This window comes from Acinonyx jubatus, chromosome C1 (assembly GCF_027475565.1).
Source record: "Acinonyx jubatus isolate Ajub_Pintada_27869175 chromosome C1, VMU_Ajub_asm_v1.0, whole genome shotgun sequence".
NCBI lineage: Eukaryota > Metazoa > Chordata > Mammalia > Carnivora > Felidae > Acinonyx > Acinonyx jubatus.
In genome coordinates this window covers 103,339,916-103,361,110 of record NC_069381.1, presented here as the reverse complement: position 1 = coordinate 103,361,110, position 21,195 = coordinate 103,339,916, and the positions used below count along the sequence as shown (strand labels likewise).

The 21,195-nt window shown below is 47.4% G+C and overlaps 3 protein-coding genes across 7 annotated transcripts; 1 reads left to right on the top strand and 2 right to left on the bottom strand.

Moving 5' to 3' along the window:
• Positions 1 to 3,065: 3,065 nt before the first annotated feature.
• CIART (circadian associated repressor of transcription) lies at positions 3,066 to 9,825 on the bottom strand. Of its 4 annotated transcripts, none has more exons than XM_027056280.2 (6): positions 9,314 to 9,825; positions 7,301 to 7,726; positions 7,080 to 7,155; positions 6,744 to 6,822; positions 6,520 to 6,631; positions 3,066 to 3,722 (listed from the first exon to the last, which is right to left on the bottom strand). In XM_027056280.2, exons 1-6 carry the CDS (start codon positions 9,317 to 9,319, stop codon positions 3,198 to 3,200), a joined length of 1,224 nt encoding a protein of 407 aa, XP_026912081.2. In that variant the 5' UTR covers positions 9,320 to 9,825; the 3' UTR covers positions 3,066 to 3,197. The 4 variants fall into 4 exon arrangements, with proteins under 4 accessions (XP_026912081.2, XP_014940352.3, XP_026912083.2 ...); XM_015084866.3 differs by lacking the exon at positions 9,314 to 9,825 and adding an exon at positions 8,327 to 8,439; XM_027056282.2 differs by lacking the exon at positions 9,314 to 9,825 and adding an exon at positions 8,327 to 8,406 and having other exon boundaries at positions 7,301 to 7,472.
• Positions 9,826 to 9,961: 136 nt separating this feature from the next.
• CC1H1orf54 (chromosome C1 C1orf54 homolog) lies at positions 9,962 to 17,766 on the bottom strand. Of its 2 annotated transcripts, none has more exons than XM_015084838.3 (8): positions 16,240 to 17,766; positions 16,002 to 16,123; positions 15,538 to 15,602; positions 14,225 to 14,308; positions 13,732 to 13,790; positions 13,220 to 13,333; positions 10,751 to 10,849; positions 9,962 to 10,050 (listed from the first exon to the last, which is right to left on the bottom strand). In XM_015084838.3, exons 3-7 carry the CDS (start codon positions 15,581 to 15,583, stop codon positions 10,754 to 10,756), a joined length of 399 nt encoding a protein of 132 aa, XP_014940324.1. In that variant the 5' UTR covers positions 15,584 to 15,602; positions 16,002 to 16,123; positions 16,240 to 17,766; the 3' UTR covers positions 9,962 to 10,050; positions 10,751 to 10,753. The 2 variants fall into 2 exon arrangements, with proteins under 2 accessions (XP_014940324.1, XP_014940323.1); XM_015084837.3 differs by having other exon boundaries at positions 10,751 to 10,852; positions 16,240 to 17,721.
• Positions 17,767 to 17,937: 171 nt separating this feature from the next.
• Positions 17,938 to 21,111, top strand: APH1A (aph-1 homolog A, gamma-secretase subunit). The gene is made up of 7 exons (XM_015084836.3): positions 17,938 to 18,247; positions 18,832 to 19,002; positions 19,195 to 19,268; positions 19,503 to 19,625; positions 19,779 to 19,906; positions 20,327 to 20,450; positions 20,788 to 21,111. Exons 1-7 carry the CDS (start codon positions 18,135 to 18,137, stop codon positions 20,850 to 20,852), a joined length of 798 nt encoding a protein of 265 aa, XP_014940322.1. The 5' UTR covers positions 17,938 to 18,134; the 3' UTR covers positions 20,853 to 21,111.
• The last annotated feature ends 84 nt before the right edge of the window (positions 21,112 to 21,195 follow it).

Below are 21,195 nucleotides of genomic sequence, written 5' to 3'. Positions count from 1 at the left end.
GGAAGGGTTTAGTTAACAGGAGCAGGAAAAGGCCAGGCAAGGTAAACAGCATGAATTAGAGTTTAGAGCTAAAAAGTCTTAAAGTGTTCAAGGACAAATAAAAAAGTGAGCAAAGGGATCAATTAGGGGAGAAGGAGAAACAAAGGCTTTGACTAAAGGCTTTGAACTTTCTTCTCCAAGCACTGAGGAGCCATTGAAGGATTCAAATAGGATATAACATTCAAGACATTGTTCTGTAAAAGTATTCTGGTTATCAGTGAGAAGGGATTAGAGGTAAGAGAGACTATTGCTATAGTTAAAGTTTAGGCCAAAGATGTGGCGATGAAATGGATAGGAAAAAATAGATTTTAAGAGACATTCCAAGGGGCACCTGGGTGGTTTAGTTAGTTAAGTGTCTGACTCTTGATTTCAGCTCAGGTCATTATCTCATGGTTCCTAATTTCAAGCCCAGCGTCAGGCTCTGTGCTGACAGCCCAAAGCCTGCTTGGGATTCTCCCTCTCTGCCCTCTCCCCCTTTGGGTGCCTGCATGTGCATGCGTGCTCTCTCTCTCAAAATAAATAAATAAACTTAAAAAAAAAAAAGACATTCCAAATGCAGAATAAAAAGATTTGATGATGGGGCACCTGGGTGGCTCATTTGGTTAAGTGTCTGACTCTTGATTTTGCCTCAGGTCATGATCTCAGGGTTGGGTTCCCAGCCCATGTTGGGGTGCAGTCAGATTCTCTCTCCCTCTCTCTGCCCCTACCCCACTCACATTTCACTCTCTCTCTCTCTCAAAATAAAAAAATATTTTTAAAAAAGAATATGTTGACCGGCACCAAGTTTTGAGTTTAGTTATCTAGAGAAATGTTGGTAGCATAGATAGCGCTTACAAAAGAAGACGAGTATAAAAAGGCAGAATAGGACATCTTCAAAGGAAAGAAAGTATTTTGATTGGGGACCACTGGAAAAAGCACCACACTGGAAACTCAGAATTCTGTACCACACGCTGTGTTGTCTTGTACACGCCACCTAAGTTTCCTTGTCTAAAAAGTGAGGGGTTTGACTGATACCTGTTGGTTCTAAAATGCGGAAATTTTCAGTAATATTTAGGTGTTAATAACATAAACAGAACTGTTCAGCAGAAATGTAGACGTTCAATATGTCTTCTGTGGGAAATACTGGGACTAGAGATAGGGCTTCAGGAGTCTTCAAAGTTGAGGCAATAATTAAAAGCCATGAAAGATGAAACCTTTTTGTGAAAGTATGTAGTCAGAGAAAAGAATCAAGGACTGAGCCTGAGCGCACACCCACATTCTAGAGTGGGCAGAGGTGGGGCCATTAAGAGATATAGAAGTTGCTGCCAGGTAGGTAAGAGGAGAATTAGGATAGTGTGCTGTCATGGAACCCAAGGGAGGAGAGTTTCAGTAGGCAGCATCAAGAGTGTCAAATGCTACAGGAGCAGGAAGCACATAGCCTTTGTAAAGGATCCTGGATCTAGCTATTGATTTGATGGAAGCTCCATTAGAATACCTGATTCTGTGAGATAATTAGTGACTCTGAAAGGTGCACCAGAGTGGTAGTAGCTAAGCTGTAGGGGGCTAAGGAATAAGTGGTAGGAGTCGGAAAGATTAATTTTTTAGAAGTGTTATTTATTTTTGAGAAAAAGAGTGCGAGCAGGGGAGAGGCAGGGAGAGAAGGAGACACAGAATCTGAAGCAGGCTCCAGCTCTGAGCTGCAGAACAGAGCCTGATGCGGGGCTTGAACCCACCAACCGTGAGATCATGACCTGAGCTGAAGTCAGACGCTTAACCAACTGAGCCACCCAGGAGCCCCAGGAGTTGGAAAGATTAGACTGTCAAAAATATGAAGAAAATGGGGTGCCTGGGTGGCTCAGTCCATTGGGCATCTGACTCTTGGTTTTGGATCAGGGCACGATCTCCTGGTCGTGAGATTGAGCCCCACATTGGGCTCTGTGCTGGGGCATGGAGGCTGTTTGGGATTTTCTCTCTCCCTCTTTGTCTGCCCTTCCTGCCCCTCTGTCAAAAATAAATAAATAAACTTATAATGTTATGAAGAAAATATGAGAAAGAGGACAAGCAGACTCAAAAGATGTTTTCCAGAAGGGGGAGAACGGATCCCACTTGTAGGAGAAATAAATAAATAATTCAAGAACAAAGTTACAAGATAAAGAGGGGGATAAATGACACAGCAAAAGTTCCAGAGGAGAAAGGTAATCAAGGGCACAAATGGAGTGGTTTGTCTTAGAAAGGAGGTTACGCTCTCTGAATTCAATCAAGAGACGATTCTTCCCTGAGAACAGGAAACTTGAGCAATGGGGGAAAGATGGATAACCAGCTGTGAGAAACATGCTAAGTAGCCAGTAAGAACAATGAAAATGACTGAGTCGTCTGATACATCGCCAAGGCTTAGGATGGGAGAGGACATGGTCTGGATGGTCACTGGGACAAATGAGTCAGAGTGATATAGAGAGAAGGGTGGATGTAGATAAATGTACAGACTCCATTTCCGCCTCCTGATAACACGGGGCGGCTTTCCATACGTTTAGCAGCTGCAGCCTTTTGAATCAGGATGTGGCCTGTGTCTGAGTGGACTCCCCATTCTGACAGCTCTAGGGCACCCCTTCCTCATCACAACTAGCAACCCCAGTGGCTGTCCTGGCTCCTGTGTCCCCCTTCTGGCAGCAGTCGATTACATGTGCATTTATTCATAAGCACCAATAGTTCCCATCAAAGCAAAAAGCTATCCCAGAGCAGAAGAGCCTGCTAGTCTGGGCCAGCTGGAAGATTTCAAAAGTGAGAGACACAAAGGAAATGTACTAGTCTCTGAGACTACATGAAAACACAAGGCCCATTCTGAACCCTGTAACTGTCCCAACAGTGGTCCCGAGGAAGCCAGCAAGAGTCCCTTTTCTTCTCCACTGGACCTCTCTCATCCCATTCAGATTCTAACTAGCTGAGGCTCATGTTCACAAACATTCCCATCCTCTCTCTTCTTTCCTGCTGCTTAGAGAATAAATACTGGTACTTGAAGCAGGTTTACATTTCCTCCAATCAACAAACTGTTTAGGTATAAAATTTCTTTAATCAAAAGGATTGCTCTTCCCTCAACACAAATGCACACGTTAAAAGTAAAAAATATATATGAGAGAGACACATATTTACACAAATTAGAAACCACGGTCGCGAATCCTGGATTAGGGGTTGAGAGAATGGACATCAGGGGCAACTGAAGGATGGCTTCTCATCTGCTCTAGATGTCTCCCAGTCATCTCTCTGGCCATGGTGGGTAGACCAGGGTGGGACAGGGTACAACTCCAGTCTGATGGCAGAGTTACTGGCAAACTGTGGCAAGGAGGTCCCTCTCCAGAGAGTTTCTTAGGAGCACTGGGGATGACAGGCGATGCTGTAGCAGGTAGAACTGAAGTGGTTGGGGCAGAGTGGGTGAAGGGCTGTACTCCATGCTGGACAAAAAGGATGATACCGAAGCTGGCTCCAGTGCCTAAAGGACCGTGGCTCAGGGAAATGGTACCTGGGGAACTGAGGGGTGGGTTGCAAATTGGAGTGGTGTGGGTCCAAGTGAGGTGCATGGCTGGCCATTCTGTGAGGTGCCAAGGCTGCTTCGATTTCAACACTAGATGTCCTAGCTGTGTCTGGTCCATCTTTTCCGTGGGAGGTGCAGGAGAGGAAGCAGCTGGATGGCTGTGGTGGCTTGGAAAATACTAGAAGGAAGACACAAGAGAAAAAAAAAATACGTGAGAGAGCTCTCAGATGAACTCCACTTGGTTGCTTAAAATTTTTCTTTCCTTGGGGACTCTGTCTGCAAGGCAAACATACCATGTTTTATGCAACAGATAATTTCCTGGCAGGCCATGATTAAGTAAAAATTTTAGTAACCTAATTAGACTTTCACTTACTTGACGAATACTTGCAAGCCTGTTACGTACCACATATATATCAAACACTGGACATCCAGGTGGGCAAAATAAAACAGTCCTGTAAGGTTTCACTATTTAAAAAATAGTTCATTTTAGAACTTATTTTTCAAGGCTGTTTTTAATATTTATTTATTTTTGGGAGACAGAGAAACTGAGTGTAAGCAGGAGAGAGGCAGAGAGAGAGAAAGAAACAGAGAGAGAGACAGAATCTGAAGCAGGCTCCAGGCTGGAGCTGTACAGAGCCCAATGCGGGCCTTTAACCCATGAAGCGCAGGATCACGAGATCATGACCTGGGCCGAAGTCGGACACTCAACTGACTAGGCCACCCAGGTGCCCCGACTTCAAGCCTATTTTTAATTGGAATCATCATTTCCCAATTTGTATACTTAAAATTTTTCATTTCCTTTGGTTGAATTGCTTAAGAAATGTAAATTGATATGCAGGCAATGGGGTGCCTAGGTGGCTCAGTCGGTTGAGCGGCTCTTTTTTTGTTGTTGTTTTAATGATTATTCGTTTTTTAAAAAGAGAGAGAAAGAGTGTGAGTTGGAGAAGGGCAAAGAGAAAGGGAGACACAGAATCCAAAGCAGGCTCCAGGCTCTGTGCTGACAGCTCAGCTCCAGCCTGAACCCAAGATCCGTGAGATCATGACCTGAGCCAAAGTTGGACGCTCAACGGACTGAGCCACCCAGGCGTTCCAAGTGTCTGACTCTCTATCTTGGCTCAGGTCATGATCTCACAGTTTGTGAATTCAAGCCCTGCATCAGGCTCTGCACTGATAGTGTTTGGAGTTCTCTCTCCCTCTCTCTCTGCTCCTACCCCACTTGTGCTCTTTCAAAATAAATGAATAAACTTAAAAAAATTGTTTAAAAATATGCAGGCAAGAATCCTCATGCTTATTTAAAAAATTTTTTTTGTTTTATTTATCTTGAGAGAAAAAAGAGAGCGCATGCATACTGCACACACAAGCAGGGGAAGGATAGAGACAGGGAGAGAATCCCAAGTAGGCTCCATGCTGTCAGTGCAGAGCCTGGCTTGGGGCTCGATCTCACAAATGGTGAGATCATGACCTGAGCCAGAGGTTTAGCTGACTGAGCTACCCAGGCACTCCCTCTGCTTATTTTTAAATGAGTTATTCCCATAGCAATAATAATTGTGGTTGATTGAAAACAAGGACTGTCCATTATCTATAGGAGACTTTCCCCTCCCCATCATTTGAGTACCCCATAAACACACTGTTGTTTGAAGGCACAAAAAAATAGGTCACTTCTAGGGGCATCTCGGTGGCTCTGTTGGCTAAGTGGCCAACTGTTGATTTTGGCTCAGGTCACAGTCTCATGGTTCTGTGAGACTGAGCCCTGTGTGGGGATCTGCACTGACAGCGTACAGCCTGCTTGCGATTCTGTCTCTGCCCCTCCCCAAAGCGTGCTCGCTCTCTCTCTCTCTCTCAGAAATAAATAAAAAGTTTTAAAAAATGGGTCACTTCCACACTAAGTCTAAGAATCTATCCAACATGGGGCACCTGAGTAGCTCACTTGGTTAAGCATCCGCCTTCAGCTCATATCATGATCTCACAGTTTGTGAGTTTGAGCTCTGTGTCGGGCTCTGTGCTAACAGCTCAGAGCCTGGAGCCTTCTCTGGATTCTCTGTCTCCTTCTCTCTCTGCCCCTCCCCCACTTGTGCTCTGTCTCTCTCTCTCAAAAAAAAAAAATCTATCCAACACTCCTTCTATAGGTGTTCCATGGCCGCCCTCCTACCCTCTCGGTGATGTATTTGTTATGACCAGTCCTTGAAACCCACACTTCCAGAGGGTTTGGAACAAAGTACTTGGGTAGGAGTACAAAGAAAGAGAAGGGAAGGGTTTCAGGGCAGCAGAGGAGAAAGGATTTGTAAAGAAAAACTAAAAACTCTTACTGCATAACTCATTTGGCCAGGTAAAAAGCCTCCTTTAGAGGCACCTGGGTGGCTCAGTTGGTTAAGCCTCTGACTTCAGTTCAGGTTGTGGACTCATGGCTCTTGAGTTTGAGCCCCAAGTCAGGCTCTTTGCTGACAGTACGGAGCCTACTTCAGATCCTGTCTCCCTTTCCCTCCGTCCCTCCCCCGAAGCATGTGTGCACATGCTCTTTCTCAAAAATAAATAAACATTTAAAAAAAGTATTTAAAAAAAGTCCTCTGTATCCATGCAGAAAGCAGAGAAGCTGAAACGTGAGCAGTAAGGTTAAACTTCATGGAGTGCTTTTTTTTTTTTTTTAAAGTAGGTTCCATGTCCGGTATGGAGCCCAATGTGGGGCTTGAACTCATGACTCTGAGAACAAGACTTGAAGTGAGACCAAGAGTCAGACGCTTAGCTGACCAAGCTACCCAGGTGCCCATTCACGGAGTTCTTTGTAGTGATACAGACAAAATAGAACAAAAACCATATAAGGATCAAGACAATGAAGGAACGTTGGGCATTCCCTCCCGTGAAAAGAAACTTATTGGCAAAAAGGAAGAGACTTAGAAGAAAACAGAAAGAACCCATTTCTCCATGTACACTTCATTCTCTTATTTCCCCACCTCTCTCTCAGGTTTACAAGTTCTTACCTGGGTCAGTTTGTGCCTGCTACTGCCCAAGGATGACTTCTGAGCAGCTATACGAGGAAACCAAGTCTTTAACATCGCTTCCACCTGTAGCAAGGTTCCTAGGTAACGCTCCCTGTGAGAAAGACATTTACTTAAAATGCCATCAAGTGTGAAAAAGGCAACAAGACAGGATTGTGGACATCTCCTTTTAATGAAATACTGAGGAAAGAACCAGGAGAACTCACCCCATCTGGGGCTTTTGCAAAACACCTACAATACGCTGGATCCTGTCCATTGCCACGCTCTGCTGGAAACTGCTCAATCCTGGGGTCAGGGAGAAGGAAAGACATGAAGGATTGAGATGCAACAATTTAGTCCGGTAAAGGAAGAACAAAGCATGGTTAAAATAGATTCACCCAAAGAAATGAAATCACAGAAGCACAAAAGAAATAATGTAAAGATTAAAAAAAAAATAAAGCTTTAAATGCAAAGATTTAAAAGAAATACACATTTAAAACATCAAGAGAGAAAAAGAAAGAGGAGAACCTAGCCCAAATAATTGCAACTAACCAAATAATTACCTCTCTCAAATCGACCCATCTTCAGCCCATTCAGTAGGTCTGTGAGAGGGCGGATGAAACCTTGGAGCTCTTTACACTGTAGGAAAACAGGACAAAGACTACAGGAGGGCTGAGAATTGCCCACACACCAGTACTGTTATTCCCCACTTCACAGGGTCCTTACTAGCCATCTGGGTGCTAAGCCATTCCAGTATTGTCTCCTTTCCCCTGCTCTTTCTTACCTTCTGAGCAAAAAGCAGGTCTCCTTCTGTGATACAACCCTGGATGTTTACAGTGGTCTGTAATTCACCGTCTCTTGATCTTTTGACCCCAGATCCTGCCATAGGAGAGGCCAAGCCCCGCTGTTCCAAGTAAGATGTTGTATGTTGGTTGCTGGAGACTTTGGGCCGTTGCCTGCAGCGGATAGGACCCGGTCGTGGCCGAGAACCTCCCCTCTGCCCAACAGTGTCTGGCCTGGGGCCATGGGCCCCTTTGTCCTCCCCCTCACTATCGGAGGGGAGACCAAAGTCACTGTTCACTGGGGAGGTGGAAAAAGAGGAAGAGAGAGAATAGGAAGAACAGGAAGAAACGCTAGATGGAGAATCCATAGGTTCAGGAGCAGGGGCTGGAGAGCAGCTCCCGGAGTACCCAAAGATCGGGACCTGCAACTGAAGAGCAAAGCAAGGGAGCATGTCACCATAATCTGAAAATTAGGAAATGGACTGGGAGACTGGGGTGTACTGCATGGGATGATAAGATCTCTTCTCTCCTCCCCAGTATCACCTGTCTCAGAGCCGACAAAGTCCTCTCCTCCGCCTGCCCCCCCCTCAATTAAGTACCTGGACTGCCCCTATGGGCTCCGCAGAGCAGCCCTTACTTAGTCTGACGCAGACTCTGTTCTTACCTCCCTCTGTTCAGAGTAAATTACCTGACTCGACACCTTCCGTCTCCCCACCCCGAACATTTGTTCGCCAGGTCTGTTCCCAACCTAACCCCGCAGCAAGGGCTACGGCGAGCCGAGCCGTAAATCTCCGGTAAGGTAACCGAAGCCACCTAGTGACCCTGTAGGGCCTGCTCCCCACAGGAACCTCCCGCCTCTTTCCAATCTTTCCAATCCGGAGCCCTGCACCAGGACCCTCTACAGTCGCGCCTGCCACGTGATGCTATCCCTCCCAATGCCCAATTCTGCTTTCGGTCCCTAAACCTACTCTCTCGGGGTCTGATCTTCCCGCGCGCGGAGGTCTTCCCCGTTCTACAAGCCTCCTCACCTGCGTCGGGTCTGCTCAGTCCAAGCTGCCTCCGGCTTCTCCAACTCGGTCGCTCTCGGCTACCCACCTCCGCCTCTCTCCCACTGGGTCCCGCCCCTTCCCCCTCCCAGACACGTGCGGCGAGGCACGTGCCTTCCCCCTGCGAACACAGACCTCACACTCTCATTGGTTGTCTAACCGGTGGCACGTGACTCCCGCGACTGACTTTCACATCCCATTTGCTACAGCCTACTAGGGGCTCGGCCAATAGAGACCCAGTTAGGTGACGATTGGCTGGAAGGGAAGGATTCCGTGCTCCGCCCCTACATGCGGCTCGCGACCGGGACCCGGTGAGGAGAAAAGGCGGAGGGTGGAAGAAGAGTGGAAAAGGGCGGAGCCCGCGGTCTTAAATAGGATGGTGGTGGGCAGGAGACGTGCGGTTGGAGTGCACGGACTGGGTGTGTGATGTGAGGCGCGCGTCTTGGGATGTGGGACTCCGGGCTCCTCTTCGGTAGCAGACTCCCCCCTCCCCCTTTATCTCCCCTCCAGCTGTTAGAGCCTCCGCTCACGAGGGCAGCACGTGGAAGCCAGCAGCAACTTGGGTCTGCAACGTGTGTGAGAGAATGGCTGTATGCTACTGTGTAGCCTCCCCCCTCTGGGCCGCGCGGCCCTCGTGACTCTCCGATCTCTGGCTCCCTTTCCCCGCCTCCTCCTCCTACAAGTTGGGTGCCTCCTGCCCTGCTGGGTGAAGAGGGTGGGGACTGCCGCCGAGAACACCGCGTCCTCTCCCAGACTCCCACTGGGGCGGCTCCTCCGGCCCTTTCCTTACATAACCCGCCACGCACGTTACCAGCTCAGATGCCAGTCGGCCACGACTGTAGAGGTCAAAGCTGAGCTCGGGTGTTCCTGACTTCTCTATCCAGGCTCCTCCGGCCTTGCGCCCTGAATTCCGTGTTCCCTAACGTAAAGAACGGAGTATGGGTAGGTCCCTGATTTCCTAGATGATACCTTCATTTGCTTTATTTGTACCCTGGAGAAGATTCGGAAGGCTTGGAAGGAGGGAGGGTGGTAAGTTCGGAGTTCACAGAGTCCGGAATGGACTATTCGCTGCCCCCTGTAGTACTGAAAGTACAGTGAGGAGAAGGGGATAGGGGCTCAGGGACGGTTTGCTCATAGAAGGTGAGACACCGAAGAGACCGCAAGGGGGCAGCCCAGTTCTGATTAGGGTCTCGAGGATAGAGAAAATTAAAATGTGTCCCTGCCTGCCCTAATTACGCACTGGAAAAGGCACATTGTGGGGGGTGGGGGGTGTGAGTGGAGGAGGGTGTGAATTTTAAAAATCTATTCTAAGTAGTTTTTAATATTTTACATATGTTTAACAATGTGCTTATTATACGAAAAGGAAAAAGTGTTCTACATAAACCTCAACTCTCTTTTCCCAAACACAGCCTCAAAACCATGTGTAATAAAAGAATTAGACGGAATTGTCTGTGGTGCTCTTCTCCATTCTTCACAAAATTTCAGGTTGATTCACAGTCCTAATTATTCCCTCTCATTCTTTTGCCAGCTGACACCCTTTCTAATCTACCCTTCCTACCCCCCATATCCTGGTGCTCTCTTTAGTGTTGTGAGTTTAGAACAGAGCCTCTCAGGGAGTAGAGAGTAACCAGATTATTTCATTTATTTATCTTCCAAATTCCTCTTCCCAAATCCCCATCCAAAGATTTGTAGCAGCCTTCTTTTTCCTAAAAAAAGCAAAGAAAGGGAAAAACACCAGGCTCAGGTGGCTGAGGAAGCGCCCCTCCGGGCCCCCCACCTCTAAGAAAACTCCCCATATTTCAGATTCCAAGCTAGATTTCCCCCTGACGTCTCCTGGAAGATGTGTCCCCTCCCTTGCTCACTCCTTACTCTGCTAAATCTCTTCACACACACCCCCCATTAGTTATTTAGAATCCCAATTTTAAATTCCTTCCCTATAGTACAGGCCTCTTTTCCCTCCTTTTGTCTCCACCATCTGTGCTTTACTTTAGGGAACCAACCACCACCCCTACAGCCTCTGAACTTTGCCTCTAGACTCTGCCAGGTTGTAAGGCCCCTCCCATTATGCCCTCTGGCAACCGCCATATCTTGAACCACTTCCTGGCTGGAACCAGCTTTGATTCCTCAAGGCAGACTGGAAATCTGGAGAGGTTGTTTTCTCTATTTCATCTGCTTCTGCTGTACAAGGTGCTGAAGTCCTCCCACTTCAGAAAAAGTAACGACTCTTGTTTGAAAAGTCTCTGCCTCAACATTTCCTAAACCTCTTTGAAATTAGATAAGATTTTTCTAAACGAGATCCTTCTTTTAAGTAGCTGAGAACTGACCAGGCTGGAAACATTAGCCAGAGATACTGATAAAAAAAAATTAGTTCACTGATTCCCCCAAGGCCAGTGGCTGCACTCTCACCTTCTACATGAAATACATCCCCCCCTGAACGAGGGCCCAGGACAGGAGAAGGGGAACAGGACTCTGCAGACTGGATACAGCATCGTTCAGATCTGGACTCTGCTAAAATACAGACATCCCCCCACGGTAGGCCAGTGTCATCCTTCCTACCATCCCCCTCCCCCTCTGAAAGGATAGCCATCTCTTTACACCAACCTCAGTCTTCCTTTCCTCTGAGCTTACAGAAGAATCCATCTCTCCTCCCCATTACCATAAGGAGTCCTTTCCTCTGTGCCTTTCAGCCTCCTGACCATACCAGGGAGCTTCAACTCACTTCAAGAATGCACATTTTTATCTGTTATGGGCTTGACACTGTGTTAGTCAATGTGTTAGGTGCTATAGGGGGGATGTAAATGTGATTAAGATCTGACCCCTTTCTTCAAAGAGTTTACACTCTAAATGGAGCCTACCATATACTTTAAAATATTTCTTCGTCCTTGTCATCAATCAGCTTTCCATTCCTACTGATTCCTCCCATCTGTGGTCAATTATATTCAGGCTGCACTTTGGTCCTGTTGCCCTTTTTAGCTGTTGCTTCTCTTTTTTCATTATCAGATTTCTCAAATGATTGGTCTATACTCTCCCTCCCCTTCTTCACAATGTACTCCCTCTCTAACTCCACAAAAACCTTTTGCTTAACCACTCAATTAAAACTTTCTTCTTTGGGGTTACAGGTGACCTCCTTTTCTCTGGCCTCTTGGTAGCTTTGTATTGATTATATTAAATTAAATCTTCTAGATTCTAAAATACAAACTTGGCTATCTGCCTCTCCAGTCACTTCCACAGTTTCCCAGTTGATTCCTTGTCCTCTTTCTACTAGCTATAGGCACATTCATTGGCCTTTTGGTTTTCTGTGTACTGGCTCTGTTGAGCTCATCTACTTCCGTAAATGTGGCTTTGCACGTAGGACTGTAGCTCTGACCTAGTTCAGCTACCTTTAGGACACCCTCATAGGGCTGTCACCATAAATTCAACTTGTCCAATACCAAATTTATAACTTCAGTCCTAAACCACTCTGACCTTCCTTCCACAGGTCCCATTTTGGTCAGCCATTTTTGCAGACATCCATATTTGAAACTTATTTCAACATTCTCCTCATTTATTGCTCATCTGAAATTATCACTGAAGCAAGGCACTTTCTTCAAAATATTTCTTATTTTTCTCCTCTCCATTCAAAATGCTACTTCCCTAGTCCAAACCTTTAATGGATTGTTTCTGGAATGATGCAAGTCTCATGCATTTCTCCCCACTCCACTGCATCCTGCATACAACCAGACAAATAGTTTTTCTAAAATACCATTTTCAGGGGCGCCTGGGTGGCTCAGTCAGTTAAGCGGCCGACTTCGGCTCAGGTCATGATTTCGCGGTCCCTGAGTTCGAGCACCGCGTCAGGCTCTGTGCTGACAGCTCAGAGCCTGGAGCCTGTTTCAGATTCTGTGTCTCCCTCTCTCTGACCCTCCCCCGTTCATGCTCTCTCTCTGTCTCAAAAATAAATAAACATTAAAAAAATTTTTTTTAAATACCATTTTCACTGTATCTTTACTACACTGAAAAACTTACGAGGCTCCCCATGGCTTGTAAGTCCAAACTTCAGCCTGACACTTCAGATTCTCCTGTAATTCAGCCCTATCTTGCCCTATGTGAAATTACCAAGCAAATATTAGGAGCCTTGTAAATTAAATTGTTTTTTCTTAATTTCCCACTGTACCTTCCCATATACCTTCTCCTTCAATCATACCCTACCCACTAGACATGCATGGTTGCTCCATCCCCTCACCCCTGCAGCTCTTTCATTCTCTATTCTTCCCTCTAATTGTTTTCATACTTTCATAACTTAACCACCAATCAAAAGCTCACCTATCCTTTGAAGTGTATCTGAAGCATAGTCACCTCCTAAAAGTCTTCCAGGCAACTCCAGCTCGTACTGATCTCTGTCCTTCTACTGCCTAAAACACTTGCCTCAAATTTGCCTATGCTCTCAAATTTATATGTAATTTAACAATGTTACAAACATTTTCATTTTGTTTGAAATGTTTTGCAAGTGTAAACTTGAGTTTTATAAATACTTTCAGGGCAATAACAACATCATAGATTTCTTTTTCATCATCATCAGCAGCGGCATCCTTCACAGCTTTAGTCATAGGTTTCATACACGTTAAGTACCACTGATCTAAAATTTAACTGCACCAAATCTTCCCAGTTTTCTGAATACAAGGTTAGTATTGAATCTCAGCAAAAGGTATGATGGCCAAGCTGAGCTGGGCACCTGCACTGGTGTACTAGTTATTTGGTTCCTTACCCGCCCCCCCCCCCCCAAGCCTATTATTCCAGCCCTCCCCCTGTTCTATGTATCCAGCCCTGGGATCTGTCCTGGGCTAAGAGATGTCTCATACACTCCCCCCACCACCCTGCCATCCCCAATCCACTTACTGGTTCCATTGTCATTGGTTTCAATGTTTCAGGCTCCTGATGGTCTGTAAGTTCTGTTTCATGACTAATGGTAGTAGTTTCTGCTCCTTCCCTTACCTCTTTATCCAACCTGTTCTGCTCTCAGTAGGATCAAGAAACAGAGTTATCATTGCCTCCATCCAACATCCTCATAGATTCTCTATTTAGAGGCCTTGTCTCCTGCATGCCCCACTGCCCAAGACTTAAGCTCAGGAGTCCTCCCCACTTTATTGTTTGCGTGGATTATGTACCCATTTCCATTCACCAATTCTCTTGACTCAAGGACTGCCCCTCCCTCTCAATGTCTTAGCAAACCTACTAAGTTCTGGCTTTATTCTCCCCACCTGTGGTTAACAAATCTGCTTTGGGCCCACTACCTAGTTTCATTTCACCTAACTCATTTTTATTTTTGCTAATCATTTACAGTTCAACATTGCCCACTTTCTTTTTAACTGTTACCTATTCTGATGCTTTTAGATGTAGAGGTCACTCACCAGTCTGTCTTCTGATTCAAATATGGAGTAATCAACAGTGAAATTTACACCAAAGTCATCTGGGGGGGGGGGGGAGAAAAAAATCAGTAGTGACAAAGGAAAAAGGTAGCAGTAGTTCTAGAAATGGAAAGAGGAAGAAATTGCTCCGAATACTTGAACTTGCTCAAGTTGTAACATTTACTGGTGTAATCTAATTCTAATGAACTTTAATGTTAAAAATGTTTGTGAGTGTGTCTGAATTTATATTTTCAATCTGGTATCCAAAATAATTTACAAATTTGAAAATTTTTAAATTGTTTCAACCCATTTCCAAAGAATTGAAAATCACTGGCTTGAGAAATAACGCCACAAGCCTTGATAAGGTCTTTGCTCATAGCCAAATTTCCTCTGATCTAGTTGTTCCAATTGCAAAGAGAAAGGCAAAGTCTCAGAACTAAGCATCCCCAAAACCTCTGTCCATCCTACTGGGGATCAGAGACGCATACATACTCACCATAATTGGGGGTGACTGTATAATAATAGACCACCTGATAATAATCATCCTCTTCTAGTCCTTCTTCATCCCCATATTCTTGTCCTACGGGGACAAGGACTAGAGGTCAAGGGGCATCTGGAACTCCTTAGCAAAAGAAGGACACCTGAAGTTGATCTCAGCTCTATCAATGTCTTTGCTTTCTGCCTCCCCTCCAAGGCCTTACTATCTCACTGGCCCTGTACCTCTAAACCCTTCTCAGTCTTTGGGGCTCCATATCTGTGCTGAGGCTTGTGACTCTGTGCCCTTTCAATTCAGGAACTCCTAGAGAGAAAATGTGTCTCTTCACATTCTGTAAACCCAAAATAAGACCTAAAGCTGAAAAAGGTAGGAAGCAGAGATACCAGAAATGAAGAACTCCAAATCTCTTCTGGAGAATGCTGCAGACCATATTAGATCTGTGAGATATCTTCTCACCTCAGTGTCTCACACAGAACGGAGACATACATCTTTAGGCTTTTGGACTCGGGTTTTAGTTCCCGATTCGCTGCAGACTAATGGAATAGCCCTGAAGAAGCCACTAACCATCGCTTTTTTCAAATGAGTCAGCTGGACTAAATGACCCATCTACATTAGTTTTTCTTCCTTCCTAGGACTAAAAATATGTGGCTTTGACATGATTAGGTCTCCAGGCCTCCTACTAAACACTTCCCTATGCTCCTTGAATGCTCTCCCTGAATCCCAGGCAATGACACACAAATCTGGAGGACAAGGAAACAATGAGAGTACCTGGCAGACTGGGAACAAAGGAGGGAAGGAGCCAAGCTACTTTTGGGAGTCTGTCCCTGAGGGGAAGCCAGTTCTCCACTACCATAAAGGCCACCCCCTACTTCTGTGTCCTTACTAATACAAGGGGTTTTCTCCAACCCTCTGGGAAGGAAGATCCCCCAGCTTCCCTCACTAGTATCAGAGTGCCCCGCCTTCCAAGAGCCCACCTCTCTCCTCCACCCTCACTGTAGTCCCTCTCCCTCTTGTCCAACTCTGCGGTGATAGACAGCTGACGTGACTCTTGGTGGGGACTCCCTGTGTCAAGGGTTCCATCTTCATCAGCTGTCTCTGACAGGACTCTGTTTTCCTCCCCTTCTTCTGGCTCTACTTTCCAGATTCCCCCTACCCCCCACCCCGCCCCGCACCAACACTGGACTCTGGCACAAACGAGTGTTATTACTCCCCATTAAATTGCACCTCTCATCCACTCCTCATTTTTCTTTTCTCCCACCCCACTTATGATAGAAGATCTGGCCCAAAAGCTCAGGGAGAGAGAGTGAACTTACCCAAGATAAGTGGCACAGCAAGGATGGCTACAAAGAGGACATCCATTCTGGATTCTGCACTATTGCTGTGAAAGTAAAAAAGGAAATTACAGCGTTTCTCACCAAACTTCCCCCGCCTCCTGCCCTCCTCCAAAGCTGCTGCAACTCTTTTCCCCAGGGAGTAGAATTCCCCGCCCAGTTGCCGACTGACTAGATCAATGGTTGCTACCGGTCAGCCAGAGAGCTGCCCAGATTAAGAGAGAGGCAAAGTGGATTTTGATGTGAACGTGTTCACTGAGCTTCCCCGGTCCTAGATTAGATCCATTCAGGACTCCGCTGACACTACCAAAGCAAGCAAGCAGACAAACCAAAAGCCAGACCAAAACCCAAAACCCATGCCTATCTAGAAGCTTCCCTCTGAAGAAGAGGACTCCCTCCTAGTCCTCACAAAAAGCTCACCCTCCCTTTCACGGTCCCTAACTTACCATCACTATCTAGAGTCCAGGCTTATTCACAATCTCTTTCTTCACAGTCAAAATTTTAGAGGAACTGATGAGCACTTTTTTCTAGACTGAAAAAATGTCCTCTCTTCTGCCTGTCTTGGACTCTGAAATACAAGAGCAATACTAACATCATTGTCTGATACCCAAAGCACCTGCTGCAGTACTTCTGATAAAAATCTCTCAGCCAAGGCCAGTTATTTCCTCTATGGCAAGTACTGACCTCACTTCATGTCTTTCTCCACTTTCTGGATACAGGATGGAAGAAGGGAGGAAACAGCCTCTTTCCTCGAATAGATGCCCCCCTCCCCACTTGCTATGCCCCCTTCATTCTATCCACAGGGATAGAGTTCATCTCGCCCTTCTCTCTGCTTTTATATTTCCCATTTTCATTCAGTTCAACTCAGAAGCATTTAGTAACATATATGCTAGGCCCAGTCTGATAGGCAATTCAGAGGTCACTGGCGAGGGAATAAGAATAGTTATGTTGTTTAAAAGGAAGTTAATAGATATCTATTTAACATCTACTATAAGCCAGGCACTATGAAAGTCTCTGTGGAACCACCTGTGGACAAGAGAGGTTTGGTGTTTGCTCTTAGCACTTAGAAATGCTGTGCGAATAGCTCAAAGGAGAGATGAGAAGACTTGTATTCTCGTATCTCTTCTCCTGACTCGGCCTGCTAGCCTCGGAAGCAAGACACACTGGAGTTTTGAGCACTGGCCAGCATGTTTCCACCATCTTAACCTTTTGCGGGGGAGGATTTGCTTGATGATGATGATTTTCCATGTAAATCTATACAATCTATTCCTTCAGCTCCTTTCTAGAATTTCCTGGAAAAAAATGTAAAACGCTTCTGTGGATGTACCCATATGCATTAACTCATAAATCACTTCCAGTAAGGAAAGGAAGCCCGATTCTCTTCGAACAATTTCTATAGTTGTTTTCTTTGTACTTTGATTAGTCTCTCAAAAACAATATTCCAGATCCCCTCACTTTCCCATCCTGGTACTCTTTTGCCTAAACGTTCCTCCCTAAAGACTGGCCCTACCCCCATCCAAATGAGGTTACAATACCCTTCTCTCCTACTTTAATTTTCTTTCACTCTAATACACACAACCCCTGTGCCTTCCCCTGGCCTGAGGAAAAGACACCACTGAAGTTCATTTTCAGAAATAAATAGAGGAAGTATGACCTAAAAGGAACTGTGTGACTTGGGGGGCGGGGGTGCTTGTCGTTTTTCTTCAACCCCATAGCTCTAATTGCTTTTTACAAACAGTCTCAACTCTGAATCTTAACACCGAATCCCATCTGACCTCCTTCCTAACATTGCTCTCCAGGCTCCTCTTCGTCTTTCCTACTCTCTGGTCATTACAGATGAAAGCGTCATTAGCGGTATACTCACTGAATTGCATGTTTCCTATACTCGTCTGTTCAAAGAGCTCTTACTTTTAAGTCTAACCTTCATCTCTTAGGCAGTAGCTCAAGCCCATTTCCTCTCATTCAAGTAAGAACAATACCCGTCCCTATCTCCCTGCACCCTCTATCCTGTGCTTTCTTTGTATTTGTCCTTTAGGTTCCAACAGGATCTTCCCCTCCCCCGCTCTGCAGCTCTTCAAGAAGACGCAGAATTGCTACCACCCTTCCCCACAAAATAACGAAAGGAAGCCGCAGCCAAGGTCCAATGGGACCCAGGAAGCCGGGCCAGTCCCGGCCCACTCCCTCCTTTGACCAGCTCAAGCCACTCCCAGGACCGAAGTCGAAGGCTTAGTAGGGCAGGAGGACTACAACTCCCGGCAGGTTGTGCTGCCTCGTCCCCGCCCCCGCAGCTCCGCCCCCTCCGAGTCTTCATTGGCCTTCGGGGGGTGGGGATTGGATGGGAGGTGGCCATGGTGCTGCGGCCGGGGTTTGTTCCCTCCTCGGCTTCCGTAGAGGAAGTCGCGCGGACCTGTATCAGGGGTTTCGGTGTCCCCCCCTCCCCTTCCCTGGGGTCCGGGGGTGACATTGCACCGCGCCCCTCACGGGGTCGCGTCGCCACCCCAAGCAGACTCCTTAGCTGACGTGCTGCCCCCGTCCACCCCTCTTGGCCAGGCCTCCACCCCACCCCCAGCTGCCCAGCCATGGGGGCCGCAGTGTTTTTCGGATGCACTTTCGTCGCTTTCGGCCCGGCCTTTGCGCTTTTCTTGATCACTGTCGCTGGGGACCCTCTTCGCGTCATCATCCTGGTGGCGGGGTGAGTAGGGGGTCGGGAAGACGCGGGAGGGCGCCAGAGAGAGAGAGAGAGAGAGAGAGAGAAAGAAAGAGAGAAAGAGATCCGGAAGGGGCTGGGCAAGCTTGGGAGCCTGAGTTGGGGGAGACAAGTCGGCGGTGAAGATTGGAAAGGGTCGAGTCAGGGGTCTAGATGATTTGCCCTTTCCCGCAGTTGGTTTCCGCCTTCCAGGGATCGCACAGATTCCTCCTATACTCCTCCCGGCGACGTCAGAGAAGGCCCAAGGCCAAGACTCGTGAGGGGGGTGTGCTGACCTCCGCCGGCCTGAAGGAGGATCCAGGAATGGATACCTCTCCCTACTACTGTGCGCGTACATTCTGGTTCTCATCGCTCTGAAGACTCATTAGTCAGATTTCTATCCCTTCCCCTGCGTCCGGATCCCTACAAGACTCCCTTGGTGGAGACACCTATCCTGTCTCCTCCCAGTCTTCCAGACCATCCGGAAGTCTAACTTCCACTTTACATGCTGCAGCCTTGATTGGTTCTCCTCCTTGATTTCTCTGGCTCTCCCTACCCTGGCCTGTCTGATCGCCCTTGTCTTTCCTCAGGGCGTTTTTCTGGCTGGTCTCCCTGCTCTTGGCCTCTGTGGTCTGGTTCATCTTGGTCCATGTGACCGACAGGTCAGATGCCCGGCTCCAGTATGGCCTCCTGATTTTTGGTGCTGCGGTCTCTGTCCTTCTACAGGAGGTGTTCCGCTTTGCCTACTACAAGCTGCTTAAGTAAGAAGATGGGATGGTCCAGAGGGGAGAAGGGCAGATGATTGCACTCTGAGAAGTGGGGCAGCCCCTGGGTGGTGGTTTGGAAGGGGAGGCACTAAGGGAGGATGTCAAAGGGAAAGGAGCATTCCTGCCTTTCCTCATGTTTCCCCTACCCCACCCTACCCCACCCCACCCCACCTCACCCCACCCCAGGAAGGCAGATGAGGGGTTAGCATCGCTGAGTGAGGACGGAAGATCACCCATCTCCATCCGCCAGATGGCCTATGGTGAGCCAAGGGAGAGGGACTGGAGGAGGGGGTTGGACACCCCCCTCTCCCAGGGAAGTCAAAACATGCACATATTCCAAGGGGCTGCTTTTTTCCCCTTCATCCCTGACTTCCAAGGAGAGGTGGTCTGGAGGGAGAGTAGGTGTGGGGGAATTGTGACTGGGAATGGGGCGAGATCACTGGTAATCAGGCTACAGCGATCTCTGACATTGATGAGACCCTCCTTCCCCCCAGTTTCTGGTCTTTCCTTCGGTATCATCAGTGGTGTCTTCTCTGTTATCAATATTTTGGCTGATGCACTTGGGCCAGGTGTGGTTGGGATCCATGGAGACTCACCCTATTACTTCCTGACTTCAGGTAAGATCTGCTTTCTGCCTTGCCTTCATGCCCCATCCATCCCTGGCCCCGATCTGATTTATTGGTCCTCCCTGGGAGACTTCTTTGGCTCAACATCTCAGGAGGCTGGGAGCAGATGAGGCATGTATCTCATTCCCATCTCCCTCCCTGCAGCCTTTCTGACAGCAGCCATTATCCTGCTCCATACCTTTTGGGGAGTTGTGTTCTTTGATGCCTGTGAGAGGAGACGGTACTGGGCTTTGGGCCTGGTAGTCGGGAGTCACCTACTGACCTCGGGACTGGTGAGTTGGGGACAGGGGCCTGAGTTAGAAAAATATTTAATGGTCAGCAGGATGGAAGGGAGATCTATTCTCACTTCTTAACATGTTAAAACATATCTAGGGAGGAGGCAGAAAGGTTAGTGTTTAGAAGACTCTCATCTCAGCATCAATTGTGTAACCTGCCCTGGGTATCCTCTGGGAGTTTGAATGGATTAGTCAAACTGTAATACGAATGGCTGGAGGTGAGCAAGAGGGCAGAAACCTCTGAGGGAGCTGAAAATCAAAAGTCCTCAACCACAAAATATTGGTGCTCTGAAGGGAAGGATCAGGGGATTTGGGTGAGCTACCTGCGGGGAGGTTTGGGTCAAAGGCATGTAGAGAGTTTGGGGATTAGGCAGAGAGAGAAGCTAAACTCATTTCTACTCTTATCTCCATCCCTAGACATTCCTGAATCCCTGGTATGAGGCCAGCCTGCTGCCCATCTATGCAGTCACTGTTTCCATGGGGCTTTGGGCCTTCATCACAGCTGGAGGGTCCCTCCGAAGTATCCAGCGCAGCCTCTCGTGTAAGGACTGACTACCTGGACTGATCGCCTGACAGATCCCACCTACCTGCCCACTGCCCATGACTGAGCCCAGCCCTAGCCCGGGTCCTTTACCCACCATTCTCTGTCTCCTCCTCGTCGGTCTATCCCACCACCTTCAGGGTTTTGCTTTGTCCACTTGTGACCTTTAGTCTCTAGGCTTTACCAGGAGCAGCCTGGGTTCAGCCAGTCAGTGACTGGTGGGTTTGAATCTGCACTTATCCCCACCATCTGGGGACCCCCTTGTTGTCCAGGACTCCCCATGTGTCAGTGCTCTGCTCTCACCCTGCGCAAGACTCACCCCCCTTCCCCTCTGCAGGCCGACGGCAGGAGGACAGTCGGGTGATGGTGTATTCTGCCCTGCGCATCCCACCCGAGGACTGAGGGAACCTGGGGGGGCCCCTAGGCCTGGGGTGCCCTCCTGATCTCCTCGCCCTGTATTTCTCCATCTCCAGTTCTGGACAGTGCAGGTTGCCAAGAAAAGGGACCTAGCTTAGCTGTTGCTGTGGAGATGAGATTAATGGAGGCTCAAGGGTAGATGAGCTCTAAGTTTCCCAGTACCTCCTCCCCAGACTGGGCATCTTGGTCTTTTTCTCAGGTCTGAGGGGAACCATTTTTGATGTGATAAAGACCCCAAACTGCCTTTTTTTTTTTTTGTTTTGTTTTTCTCTCCTCAAATTACTCTTCATGGCTGGGCTTATCTATCCACCTTTCCCTTTGGTCACGG

Coding starts and splice junctions, on each gene's coding strand:
- CIART (XM_015084865.3), bottom strand. CDS start 7,750: ATGCTCCCTTGCTTTGCTCTTCAGTTGCAGGTCCCGATCTTTGGGTAC. Junction 6,823..7,079: donor GATGGGTCGATTTGAGAGAG/GTAATTATTTGG, acceptor CCCTGACCCCAG/GATTGAGCAGTTTCCAGCAG. Junction 6,632..6,743: donor TTGCAAAAGCCCCAGATGGG/GTGAGTTCTCCT, acceptor TCTTTCTCACAG/GGAGCGTTACCTAGGAACCT.
- APH1A (XM_015084836.3), top strand. CDS start 18,135: ATGGGGGCCGCAGTGTTTTTCGGATGCACTTTCGTCGCTTTCGGCCCG. Junction 19,269..19,502: donor CATCCGCCAGATGGCCTATG/GTGAGCCAAGGG, acceptor CCTTCCCCCCAG/TTTCTGGTCTTTCCTTCGGT. Junction 19,907..20,326: donor ACCTACTGACCTCGGGACTG/GTGAGTTGGGGA, acceptor CTCCATCCCTAG/ACATTCCTGAATCCCTGGTA.
- CC1H1orf54 (XM_015084837.3), bottom strand. CDS start 15,583: ATGGATGTCCTCTTTGTAGCCATCCTTGCTGTGCCACTTATCTTGG. Junction 13,791..14,224: donor TACAGTCACCCCCAATTATG/GTGAGTATGTAT, acceptor CCCCCCCCCCAG/ATGACTTTGGTGTAAATTTC. Junction 10,853..13,219: donor AACCAATGACAATGGAACCA/GTAAGTGGATTG, acceptor TCTGTATTTTAG/CAGAGTCCAGATCTGAACGA.